This window comes from Carassius auratus, chromosome 50, assembly GCF_003368295.1.
Source record: "Carassius auratus strain Wakin chromosome 50, ASM336829v1, whole genome shotgun sequence".
Classification (NCBI taxonomy): Eukaryota; Metazoa; Chordata; class Actinopteri; order Cypriniformes; family Cyprinidae; genus Carassius; species Carassius auratus.
Window position 1 is genome coordinate 20,295,247 of NC_039292.1, and position 13,724 is coordinate 20,308,970.

Here is a 13,724-nt window from a genome sequence, read left to right on the forward strand (position 1 = left end):
TGTTACCCTGTGAACTGGTCATACTTTCTGACTTTTTGAGCTTTTGTCAATAAACACGCCTTGCGATTACATCCTGTCTCTGTGTTACGTAACAAAAATGCTTCAATGATCGGGAGTATCTGTTCTTAAAGGAATATTGTATTGTGCTGAAGCCAGTCACTCTAGCGCTAGACATACTGCAAGGAGAACTCTCGAGATTCCAGGACACTGGCACTGCAGAATGAGCTTAGGATGACAGCATCTTTCCCTGATGTCATTGTTCAGGTAATCTGATATTTATACAAATTGCTAGATTTTTGGTTTTAAATCCTTTTTAACATTATCTGTCATACTCTTGTATAATGTGAAGTATATGTATTTTTTTAGAAATTAGAAAAGTATTTTAAATACAATATTGAAGATGTAATTATTAATTACTTTTTTGAAGTAACTTACCCAACACTGACCATGTCCATCCCTTTATGACCACCATGTACCCATCCTATGATGGCTACTTCCAGCAGGATAATGCACCATGTCACAAAGCTCTAATCATTTCAGACTGGTTTCTTGAACATGACAATGAGTTCACTTTACTCAGATGGCCCCCACAGTCACCAGATCTCAACCCAATAGAGCATCTTTGGGATGTGGTGGAACGGGAGCTTCGTGTCCTGGATGTGCATCCCACAAATCTCCATCAACTGCAAGATGCTATCCTATCAATATGGGCCAACATTTCTAAATAATGCTTTCAGCACTTGTTGAATCAATGCCACGTAGAATTAAGGCAGTTCTGAAGGCGAAAGGGGGTCAAACACAGTATTAGTATGGTGTTCCTAATAATCCTTTAGGTGAGTGTATATATATATATATATATATATATATATATATACACTTTGTACCTTTGCTGAAACTGACATTGCATTTCTCTGTCACTAGATGACGCAACAGTTTAATTTATTCATCAGTAACTCCCCATTGGCTCATAAAGACAGTCACCATCTTTTGGCGTAATGATGTAACCTGAAACTCCACTGAAAAAACCCAATACCACATGAAACAAATACAGATGTTTTGTGATTTCCTCAAGATACGGCAAACACATGTGCTTCCTTTACATTGTTACAGAGCCAGATTCATTTCGTGAATCTTTTTATTCAAATGGATTGTTTCCAAATGTCTGATTCAAACGATTCAGCAGGTTAAGGTTGGAACTTCAGTAAAGGGATTTTAGATTGATTCAGCGACTCTGAACTTTTGAAACGGATCACCAAGAAAATATTCATTAGGTGGGGATCAGGCAGCAAGGATGTCGACCGGAAGTTGAAGTCGGCTGCGTGTCGCCATCTTGTAGCAGAACTTCACTTATACGAAACACGACAATGTATAAAGGGCTCCATTACCTTCTATGTTACATTATGGCCCCGTAGAAACAGTTTTTGTAAATAACCACTCGACTCTCTGTCGCATTACCGTACAGACAGGAGGAGAAGCTCGCAGGCAATTAACTTAATATGGCGTACTGGCGTTACATTTTAAAATACTATACAAAATAATTAATCAGAATACTTACTCCTGCTCACTCACGACAAAGAACTCCCCGCTCAAGCTCGCCGTCTCTGCAAGATTAACGATGGCAGTTTACACGCACAGCTACTAGAACATTTACATCTGTCAGACAGGTTGCTGACGTCGTCAAGCTTCGTTTGAGTCTGCGTGTCAGAAACGGAAGTGCTAAAAAACGCTAAAAATGGGCTTCAATTGTCTCAGTTGAGTTCCAATGGGGTCGCTGTGTCCATTTCTTTTACTGTCTATGGTGGGGATCGATGCTGCATCTATGTCTGTTGTAGAATAAAAAAGGGCTTTTATATTATCAGTGTCCAACCCGATATGAGCGTTTTTAAAGTCCAACTGAAATAAAAATTGATCCTTGCAAGTCAAAAAAAACAACAATTTTTACTTCATAATATTTAATCAAAATCTGAAAATGCCCCTCCCCTCCCTTCCCTGATGACAAAGGTTTGAGATGGCGAGGAGGTGCATTTTTGGTTGTGGCACTCACAAAACACTTTTTCCATTCCCTAATATTCCCTCGTTACGGTCCAGATGGCTTGAATTTTTACATTTTGAGGAAGGAGAGAGAGATCACGGATGTGCTCGAAGCACTTCACGCGTGAATGCTTAAAAAATTGGACAGAACACGAAAAGGGTTTTGTGAGATTAGATACAGTATCTGTCATTAATCACCTACTTTTCTAGATCCAATCATGTGCTAGTTGGAAAATAAAGCCACGCCCACTATTTTTCCTCATTTAGTATTCCGTTTCTCTCTGAAAATACGTCACAACACTGGAGAAAAGTCGTTTGCAACTTCCGGTTCATGCGGACTTTAAATATAGAGGCCAACCTCTAAATGCCCAAGGTTTGAAAATGCCACATAGCCTTATGCATTTAGGCATTTATTTGATTCAGATGATTCGTTCACAAACAACAATAGCCGATAGGCTACCAGACATCCGTGTTCGTGATCTAAACCTCCAAATAAATCACAATAGAGCACATTCACATCAGATTTGCATCTCGTCGTCGGTTCCTGATAGACTCTTTATGAACTAAACATGAGACAGTTCAATGAAGCATAAGTTGCTGATTCAAGGAGTCTATTTACATAATTGAATCTTGCAGTCCGTTTGTGAATCTGAATGTAAAAATCGATTAGTTGAGATCCTCTGATGAGGAGTGTGGAGTGGGGATATGGATGTAAGAGTTTGGAAATCATATCTGGAATTATTTATCACTAAATATTTTTTCACATTTAGCCTAGATTTTGAAAACTAGGGGACAGAAATATAATGTTGGTCTGATTGAAAATGTCTTTATTTGTGAGTAGATGATGAGTATCAGATTTATTTCCTTTTACCGACATGGAAAAAGTTAACAGCTTAAGTCATTTGTGGATTAATGCGTATTGGAGACGCGAACCGTTTAAAACGATTCAGTTCGATTTGGTGAACTGGTTCAAAAAGATCCGGTTACATCGAATGATTCGTTCGCGAACCGGAATTCACTAAACTGCAGTGAACACGCTCAAAACAGACCCGGAAGAGAAGACAATGCTGAATAAAGTCATAGTTTTTGCTATTTTTGGACCAAAGTGTATTTTCGATGCTTCATAATATTCTAACTGACCCTCTGATGTCACATGGACTACTTTGATGATGTTTTTCTTACCTTTCTGGACATGGACAGTAGACCGTACACACAGCTTCAATGGAGGGACAGAAAGCTCTCGGACTAAATCTAAAATATCTTAAACTGTGTTCAGAAGATAAATGGAGGTCTTACTGGTTTGGAACAACATTAGAGTTATTAATGACATAATTTTCCTTTTTGGGTGAACTAACCCTAGGAGCAAAGGTATGAAATACAGACATTATGTATGTATATATATATATATATATATATATATATATATATATATGAAACATGAAAGCAACTTCCTAATATTTATTCTTTTTATATTGCATTAGGATAGATCCACAGCCCGACCACATTGATAACAAATACATAGTTTTTGAAAGCTGTCTTTGAGAGTTTGTGTCCAGTAAAATTTGTAAGACAAATTGTGTTGTCCATAGCAGAAGAAGGTGGACTTTTGTTGCATTCACCCAGCTTTGTGAAAAGTGTAACTACCACAGACAGTGGCAGAGCCAGCCCATTGTAGGAAGTACCCCACTTGGAAACCTGCTATTGTCTGCTGCAACGTATTTTACCGGTGGATATTTTAAACAACTAGAGAAGGTGTTATATTTACAATAAAATTCACTAAAAAGTACTGTGTTGTTCAGTATGTATGTACTTGTGACGAATGGGGCGGGGCCAAGAGCTGTGGGAACACAGCGAGGCCGGTGGAGAGATTTGGAAATGAGTGACACCTGCTCGACCCACCGGTCTCGAGTCCCACGGAGGAGATGGAGGGATATAAAACAGGAGCGACGACAGCGAAGGACGAGAGAGGACAGGTCTGGGTTTTATTTTGTGTTTTGATTTGTTTGTGCGCGGCAGTCATCCGTGAGGGGCTACTTCGCTGTTTTGTGTTTATTTTATTAAATTCATGTCGGTTGTCGGTTCCCAACTCCTTCCTATGAAAGAACATTGTTACAGTACTGCAATGTTATTTCTATGTTCATAGATTTTCAAGGCCATGAAGCTCCAGATGATACATTTCGTAACTTTTAGGATTCATGCCAGGAATTTCATTGAGCCTACCAAAATACACAAGTGGAACCGAGATCAACCTAATCTTATGAGACGACTGCAAGAGGGAGGAAATGTTGCTGTGGCTGGAGAAATGTGTGCTGACACGTTTAGAGTATTAAAAAAATGACGCTGGTTTATTTGAGAGTTTTTGAGTTTTCCTATAGTATTATGATACTGATGTTCTCAGTAATGTTCTATATATGTTATGATGTTTCCAATGACACTCAGCAAAATTTGGCAGCTACACCATTATGCTCATGGAAATCAACAACATTCTTGATCTTCAACTAGTTCAGGTAAGTAATTCAAGCATTTTAAAAAAATTGTTACACTTTCTTTAATCTGTTATTGTTTATACTCTTACATTTGAAATGTTGTGTAAGCAACAACAGAGCAACGAGGTTGGTGGCAGTTATCATATGGAAAAGGAGGGACTAAAGCGCTGTCTCAATAAGCTGGAGTCTAATGGTTTAGCTGTTGACGTCATCACTGGAGGCATGGCGTTTTGCCCCAAAGAACGTGATTTTCCCTTTCATAGGAATGTTGTGCAGGTAATATTCACATTCAGTAATATTTATGAACATTGTTTCTAACAATAGTTTAGAAATTGTTTTTTTTAGTCAATATTTTATTAACATTAATGATCTTTCCCTATAATAAATAATGTTCTTTCCTAATAAGGCAGAAAAAGGTTCAATTGGTTCGGAGCCTTGCCTGTGGCCCAATGTTATCTATGTCAAGAGAAGCAGAGATATAAAGAGATCGAGATCCTCCCACATTCTCTTGACTGACTGTGCGACTGTGAGCCTTTCTTGCAAGAAAAAAAAACATTATAATCATTGATTGAACATTTGTCTCTTATTCAGAATTGTTTGTTTGTTTATTTGCCACAATACAGTCTACTTATCTTTTCATATTTTATGGATTGTGCAATGATTACAGGCTGTATCTTGCAGCAATGCACTATAATGAAATGCTAACCATGAGCAGGCAACAACAACTGAAGGACAGGATGTGTATAAGTTCATTTTCCCAAAGTCCAAAAAAGGGGAATGCACAGCAAAGCCAGTGAAAATAGAACCAACACACTGTAAGTTGTAAAATATTTTATTAACAATAATATAAAAATAAATAGCTATAATCAAATATAAGCTTACAAAAGATATTCATGAATGTTACACAAATGTAAATTATAAAACACAGGTAGATTATCAGTGTAAAACCATAGTGACTCTGTATTCTGTTTTTTTATGTCGATGATTTATGAGTCTTCTGATATGAACTCTTTGTGGAACCCAAACCATATGCGGAAGAGCTGCACACAATCCCCATTCCACCTTCTCTGTCATCACAGTTTGAGAAACCCTCCAAACAAGAGGTGATTGCCCACCGTGTGTCACGATTGAGTCGAGGGGTGGCCAGAACCCAACATACTGTCCAGCTGGATCAGGAAACTGTAGGAGGATCCGGCTAACAACACATGATGGGATGACGACCCTCACACTACGTCCTAGGTAGCCCCAGCACCAGCTGACAAAACTGTGATAGGCCAGATAACGGAAACGCCTATGGCAGGAATAGAAAACCTCAGTATTGTAAATAAAACCAATGGTGTATTGGAAACATGTATATGTGATGTGTACATATGTTTGATAAAAATTGATATATTGATAGTTTTTGTCTTTGAATAACATGTCTTATGTGTATGTGTATATGTATATGTATATGTATATGTATATGTATATGTATATGTATATGTATATGTATATGTATATGTGTATATGTGTGTGTGTCTTTTATTTATATTATTTTACACAACATAATTTAATAAAATTTAATAAATACTCACTCCTCTTCAGTTCTGCGCCTCACTGGTCCATAATCGTCTTTGTAAACATTATTGATATTTTGTAAAGTATATGGATTTAAGCAGTTTGGTTCAAAACCTGGATGCTCAACCATACATGTAGGAGGGTCCGGAACCTCCATCTTTCGTTTTAAAACATAAACAGTAATGTAAGACAATGAGAACATACTCTACAATTAACCTATGTTTGTCTTTTAAATATGAAAAAAGGTTTATACAGAACTATTAACACATTATGCATAATTTTGGTACTAGCTTATTACACTACCTTCTGTTTTTCTTTACAGCAGATGTTTTCCACTAAAGTTGGCATTTTTGCCAAGTATTACATTGTAATACAAATTATGTAATCTGGAATATTCTATGTCATAATAAAGAATAATATATTTTAAAGTTTGAAGCCATTAATATTAAAACAAAATAAAAAATAATGCTTTTATTCTGCAAGGATGCATTAAATTGTATAAAATGGCAGCATAAACATAAAAGAGTTAGTAAAAAAAAATCAGTACACAACTTTTGAACATTAGTTACATTTTATATCTATTTTGATTTATATAGTATTTTATGTATAATTAAATTACAGATATTAGATTGAAGATATTACCAGATTTAAATCTGAACCTAAATCTATGGTTCTGAACGCAATGATTGTGAAATGCACACAAATGAGTGAGAACTGAAATCTGATCATGTTTTATACAAATAAACAGTATTTCGTACATATTTCTTTCAGAGGGATTTAGGGGGCCATCAAAATGGTTGCTATGACAACTTCACTGGCTGCTGCTCATAAAGGTGCATGAATATTATATTTATATTTAAATTCAGTTAATAATTTTAGCGACTATTTTAAATTGTATCTTTTGTGTGTGTGTGTGTGGTAATAATAATATTTAAAGCAGATGTGTTGTTTTAAGGCAATTTTCCACCAATGAGATCAGTGGATGGTCCATTGTTTACGTCATAATGATCGCTGCATTCCATTAGAACGTTCGGTGAGTCCTCTATAAATATGAGTGCAGACGAATCAGGCATTCTGTAGCGAGTTGTGGCGAGTGATGTGAGTATCCTCTTTATAATTTGGACATCAAAAGTTTTATCAATATTTTCAAAACTTGGAGAAAAATCACTGAGTTTAAATAAACGGGAATGTGACACAGAGGAGGACTGTGTGGAAAGTTTCAGATATGTAAATTAGTAATGATCAAAGCAATAACTGATTTCAGCATTTTTAAATTTATGATTGAATTGTTGATAATTATACACAGATGCTATTCTCAAATATTCTTGATTTACTATTAAATATAGAGTCTCCTACCACCACTCTTTGATTACTATTATTTCTGAAAGCTGATACTGAAAGCTTTGATAGTTTAATATTACCTCTTACAATGATTAGATATGCATGTAAAAAAGGTATATGCTTTTTCATTATAAACATTTGAGTTATGCACATTAGTTGGTAAATTGATAAAAACTCAGCTGATGGACATACACTTTAAAAAAAAAAAACACTCAAGACAACCAGCTTGCAGGCTCTTATATGTTTACTCAACTCAACTGTTTCCTTTCTGTTTTCTGTCACATATTTTACAGATAGAAAGACAAAGTCATTGTGTTGTTCACATATTTGGATCTTTTACCTTCACATCGAACATCAACATGAGTTTGTCAACCATCCTCCCCAGTTTTTCCGAGAGCGCAGTGCAGTCCTCATCTCCTGAACTCTCAGATGAGCTCACCGCTGCCCTCGCCGCAGGCCGCTGGTGGGCAATAATGGAGGTTTCTTCTCCTATATCTGAAGAGCCTGAGTATGGAGACCTCACCTCAGTGCAGTGGCGGGGAACAATGGAGGCAGGAGAAACTTTGTGCCCCAAGTCTGTGGTCTTCAGTGATGAATGTGAGAAGACTGAGTCCCTGCACTCAAGCTTCCCAGCTGCAACACTGAAGACCAAAGAGCTGTGGAGGAAGAAGAAGACACAGGGTGCACCGGTGCCTCCCAGGTCCCAACACTGTGCATCTGTGCCTACAAATACCAAGAAGAGGGACCACAACTCATCCCTGGTCTTCAACTATGAATCTAAGAAGGCTGAGTCTCCACGCTCAGGCTTTACAGATGCAGCACTGAAGACCAAGGAGCTGTGGAGGCAGAAGAAGCCTCAGGGAGCACCTGTGTTTGCTGGATCTGAGTTCACTAATGAAATACTGAAGACCACTAAGCAGGGGAAGCAACAGCAAAGAAAGTGGACCGAGATGAAGCCTCAGGTAGCACCTGAACCTGCTGGGTCCCCGCAAAGACCACCTGTGACCACTGGCTCTCAGCGAAGAGGAAAGCTCATGATCCCCGAGAATCTGAGGCAACATCTGCTAAAGGCTGCTTCTGAACTGGAATCACCTGTGTCTGCTAGATCCCCACAGAGAGCACCAGTGCCCACAGTGTCTCCTCAAAACACAGCCATGCACACCAAGTCTCTACAGAGAGAAGCTATGCCTGCCCCAGAGGTGCCAAAACCAAAGATACCTGAGCCGCTGAGACAGGAGCTTCTGCAGCAGAAGCCCAACAAGATCCAAGAGAAGCAAAGGCTGAAGATACCTGAGCCGCTGAGACAGGAGCTGCTGCAGCTGGCGGCTCGAGCCTCTTCTGTTCAAGGAGCACCTGCACCCAACAAGACCCCAGAGAGACAAAACCTTAAACCCCCTCAGTCGCTGAGGCAGGAGCTGCTGCAGGTTTCGTCTTGTGCCTCTTCTGAGAAGGGAGCACCTGGACCCAACAAGACCCCGGAGAGACAAAGGCTCAAGATACCTGAGCGTCTGAGGAAGGAGTTTCTGCAGCAGAAGCCTCAAGCCTGTCCTGTACAGGGTGATCCCATGCCTTTCAAGTCCCCTCAGGAAGCACCTTTACCTGACAGGAGCCCTGTTTATGTTGGGACCCCACAGGGAGCAGGAGTGTTTGCCAGGTCTCCACCGGCAGAGGCAGTGCCCGCTGAGCCTCCGAAAGTAGAGACAGTTCCCTCCAGAACCACGAAGACAAGAAAACGGAGAATTGCTGAGCATCACAGCATTCCTGTCTCTGCCACCCAGGCATTACCCATGTCCTCCAGAACCTCAAGCGTGGTGCCTGTGCATTCTGGGACCCTACAGGGAGCACTTGTGACCAAAAGTTCCCCACAACAGGGATCAAATCCCAGAATGACTGAGCAGCAGAAGAAGAAGCGCAGGGAGCAGTGGAGACAGCAGCAGAGACAGCGGAGGCAGCAGAAAGCAGCAGTAAGTCCCTTCCATCTCTCGTTTTTACTTATTTTCAGATTTATTCTAAAATATAAACTCTTCCTTCACCTAAGATACTATGTTGTAAAAAGATTTAGTTATAGTTATATTTAAGAAGTATTCCTCAAACCTGCCCAGCTTTACATGATTATGTCTATGTCTGTTCCTTCAACAGAACAACGGCGAAGTGTGTGAGCCGCCTCCACAAAAAAAGCTGGGTGTGGAAATGGAAAAGGTACAGCTGAAGCTCAAACTGGGGAACCATCAAGCCCCAAAGCCCAGGTCCCAGCTCACCCTGATGATGGTTAGTCCCTTCTCTCTCTCTTTTACTTAGACATATTTAAAAACTGAAACGCTAAAGATAAAGTTTTCTAAACATATATTTCAATATGTAAGTTAATCTAGGATGAGTATTATATCTTTTCGATTCATAAACCCCCCTCATGACAGAAGCAATATATCTTTAGACTTTCTCTAAGAATGGCTCATTAAATCTGCTCAGTGTTTCATCATCATGTCTGTTTCTTCAACAGGATCATGCAGCTGTGGGTCGGCAGTCACCTCCAGAAAAAAAGCAGCGCATGGCAAACGAAATCAAAGGCCAGCAGTTGGGACCAAGCCGCTTAAAGCATTTATGTGGCATATTCATATGTTTAATGGAATATTTGTAATTATTTATTATTTGAATATATTGTGTTTGTGCATATTTAATACGATTGTATGCATAATAAAAATAAACTTATAAACTTTGTATTATTGATTGATTGATTGATTGATTTAGCACATCTATTAACACTTGAAGCCAATATGTCTCTAAATATGTATTTATTATTATTTTTTTTTTATAGATTACACTATAAAATAAACTTACAATCTGTTTGTTCAGTCAGCAAACTGTATGCACAAAACCCCACAGGAACATTTGTAAAATCTCCTCTTTTGAGTTTGTCTGTTCAAAGCTGCTTGATTTAGAGCTGCTCTTAGAGCTTCTCTCTTGAAAGGATGTTGAACTTTGACCCGGATCCTTCATTTGTTCAGCTTCAGGTTTTTTGGTTTCTGCTGCTTGATGCTGACAGAGACCTCTTTCATCTGATTTACAATAGGCCCTGTGAAATCTTTATGTTAATATTTTTAGCATATGACAGTAATGTTTTGAACATAATCTTATATGATGAAAAAGATTAATATTTTAGAGCTCAGGGTTTGGTTGTTGGTGGCTACATAAGGTAACTGATACATAATAACTTATTTGTTTATTAAATGTACGTTAATTATTAAATTAAATTAAATTAAATTTATGCATTTAGCAGACTCTTTTATCCAAAGCGACTTACAGTGCATTCTGGCTATATATTTTTAACTATCATAATTATGTAGGTCATACATCACTGCTGATTTAGAGTGTTTTAGACAGTTAAAGAGGTGGCTTTCTTAAACCGTACATGTGAGAACACGGGTTTAACATTTTTATATTTTTGGATGGTGCAAAGAGAACAAATTTTGTTTATTATGTGTGTGTGTGTGTGTGTGTGTGTGTGTGTGTGTGTGTATTTCTATACCAAATGTATAGCACAAAAACTTCAGTACAGGTATATAAATGTTCTGATGACAGACTTTCGACATTTGTTGAAACTGACATTGCATTTCTCAGTCACTAGATGACGCCACCGTTTAATTTATTCATCAGTAACATGCATCTATTTCTGTTGTAGATTAAAAAAGGGCGTTTATATCATCAGTGTCCAAACTGATATGAGTGTTTTTAAATATAGAGGACACATCTAAACGGCCAACGGCCATAGCCTTATACGCATTTAGGCCTTTATTTGATTCAGATGATTCGTTCACAAACAACACTAGCCGATACCAGACATCCGTGTTCATGATCTAAACCGCCAAATAAATCACAATAGAGCACACATCAGGTTTGCTTTAAACACTAAATGTTCACTCTCGTCGTCGGTTCCTGATAGACTCTTTATGAACTAAACATGAGACAGTTCAATGAATCATGAGTTGCTGATTCAAGGAGTCTATTTACATAATTGAATCTTGCAGTCCGTTTGTGAATCTGAATGTAAAAATCGATTAGTTGAGATCCTCTGATGATTCATTCACAGATCGAGCACTGCTTCGGAGATTATGGAGTGTGGATATGGATGTAAGAGTTTAGAAATCATAGCTGTAATTATTTATCACTAAATATTTTTTGATGGATCTTTAAAATGTTTTTTTTTTTTTACTTTTACAGAGTTAAATAGTAGAATATGCAATATGAATATTGCTTAGTTTTATTAAAGCTGGGGACTTTTCATGTACAGTAGTTAGAGATCAGAGCAGAAGCTGAAGATGACAGCATCTTAAAGGTGCTTAAAAAACAACGTTCAAGTCCTCATCAGCTTCTTAATGTTTAATGTTACGATGATTCCTAATTTTATGAGTTAATTTTATGGGAGTGAGGTGCAAAGGCACCAAAAGCTTGTTTATTTAACTTTTGGTGTTAATAAAGGGCACTTATAGTTGGCAAAATTATTATTATAATAATTTTTTGTTATTAAAAAAACATAAACAAATAAACAAGCCCAGACCAGTTGACGAAAGGTAATGCGAAAATAACTTGCATTTCCTTTCATAAAAAAGTATCACAATTAGTTCCTTTTTTCATGAAGCATCACGGTATTGCAATGCATTACTTTTAAAAGTAAGTTTCCCTAACACTGCCAAAATATAACATTATGTTTCAGATAAAAAATAAATAATAAAAAAACACATGAATGGCAAACTAGATTTCCTGATCGCTTTGCACTGTTGAGTGCAGTTGTTTATTCTCGCTGTGGTCAAACTAATAATCTTCATTACTCTCTTAGATAAAAATCATCCTTCCAAAAAATATATTCTTCATTTAAAAATGTATATTCTTTCCAAAGTATATTCCATCTATATTTTTAACATATGTTAAATCTTGTACTGGATTTTAATTCTATAATTTTATTATTGATGCACTCTTAAATATATGAGTGCATTTTCATTCCACAAAAGGTTCTTCACGCTAAGAAGAAGTGGTTAATTTCAGAATTGTTCAATGAAATGTTCTTTGGCGAACACACAGAACATCCACCTGCTTCAAAACTGTGTGTACCAGCCTTCCTCAGCGGCTGTTAGATGCAAAGTGAAGCCTGATGTGGCACCAAAACCATGTCCCTCCAAACTTCAAGCTGTTTTACAACAAAAATCTGACATCACAAAGCACGTCGGAGCTCTAAATTTCAGAAATGAAGTGCACACTGGTAACAACAAGCTGGAGTGGGATTACATCATTCCCATCTGTGTACACACTGACCGAAACTGTGCCGATTGCTCACCAAAGGACAACAGCCCAAATGTTCGTCAATAAAGTCCTGATAACTATAAGGCAGGCGAAACCGAAGGACCCCAAAGGAACCCATCCAAACCTCTGTGGAGAACACCAGAAGAACAGAAGGATTTAGTGACACCTAATTCCTCAAAGTGTGTCCCTGAACACAGTTCATCCAATAGTGATCATTCCCATCCAACTGAAGAACCTCAGAAAACATCCAGAACACACTGAAGACACATCAGAGTGGTTCTGAGATGCAAACGACTAGGAAACACCAAAACTGCATTGTGTCTAATGTTAATTCATCTGTTAATTCATCATTAACCCCATGGCCTCAAGAAGACCTCCTTTCTCAGGATCATGGACCTTGACCGTGTCAAAAAGGAGCCCAAGTTATCCGTCAAGAGTGGACAAGCTGTCGATTTCACTCCAGTTATGAATGAGCAGCTGGTGGACACGGAGGACAGCCAGAGCAAAATCTGCTCTCAGAAACCACTGCCACTGCACTGAGGACGTCCAGATGCACTGATGTCTGAGGCAAGCAGTGAATGGGAACATGTTAGGAGTCGAGCAGAATGGAGATGAAGATGTTGGTGAATCTGAACATGTATATGAAGATATCCCACAATATGAAAACCTGCCTCCTTTTAGCACTGCTGTGGCACAGGATGCCAATAAATACCAATGCCAGTCTTCAAAATATGAGGACGAAGGTATTTATGAAGTTGCTCATGTGTTCCCTGAACACTAAGGAGATGCCAAAGAGCAGCCGTTTCTTGAAAGGTTAGGATGCAATAATACAAAATTTTCCAATGCAGATCAACCCATAATTATATTCATGTTTGAACTTAGAGCCAAAATTCTGTATTTTGTGAAAACAGACTAGAAACTGAAAAAATGTAAATAAAAAATCCTAAAATGTTTTTTAAAAGGCATTTCCACAATATCAATAAGAAACATATTTGATCAAGACTGGACGTTAATTTG

General features: G+C 38.0%; 1 protein-coding gene across 1 annotated transcript; it reads left to right on the forward strand.

The window, feature by feature from the left end:
* Positions 1–7,681: 7,681 nt before the first annotated feature.
* On the forward strand, positions 7,682–13,247 carry LOC113066503 (fibrous sheath CABYR-binding protein-like). The gene is made up of 4 exons (XM_026238371.1): positions 7,682–9,379; positions 9,555–9,683; positions 9,913–10,046; positions 13,094–13,247. Exons 1-4 carry the CDS (start codon positions 7,775–7,777, stop codon positions 13,245–13,247), a joined length of 2,022 nt encoding a protein of 673 aa, XP_026094156.1. The 5' UTR covers positions 7,682–7,774.
* The last annotated feature ends 477 nt before the right edge of the window (positions 13,248–13,724 follow it).

Bases quoted from the DNA above. Each gene is read 5' to 3' on its own strand.
- LOC113066503 (XM_026238371.1), top strand. From the start codon at position 7,775: ATGAGTTTGTCAACCATCCTCCCCAGTTTTTCCGAGAGCGCAGTGCAG. The intron at 9,380-9,554 runs GTAAGTCCCTTC...TTCCTTCAACAG, and splicing joins GGAGGCAGCAGAAAGCAGCA to AACAACGGCGAAGTGTGTGA. The intron at 9,684-9,912 runs GTTAGTCCCTTC...TTTCTTCAACAG, and splicing joins CCCAGCTCACCCTGATGATG to GATCATGCAGCTGTGGGTCG.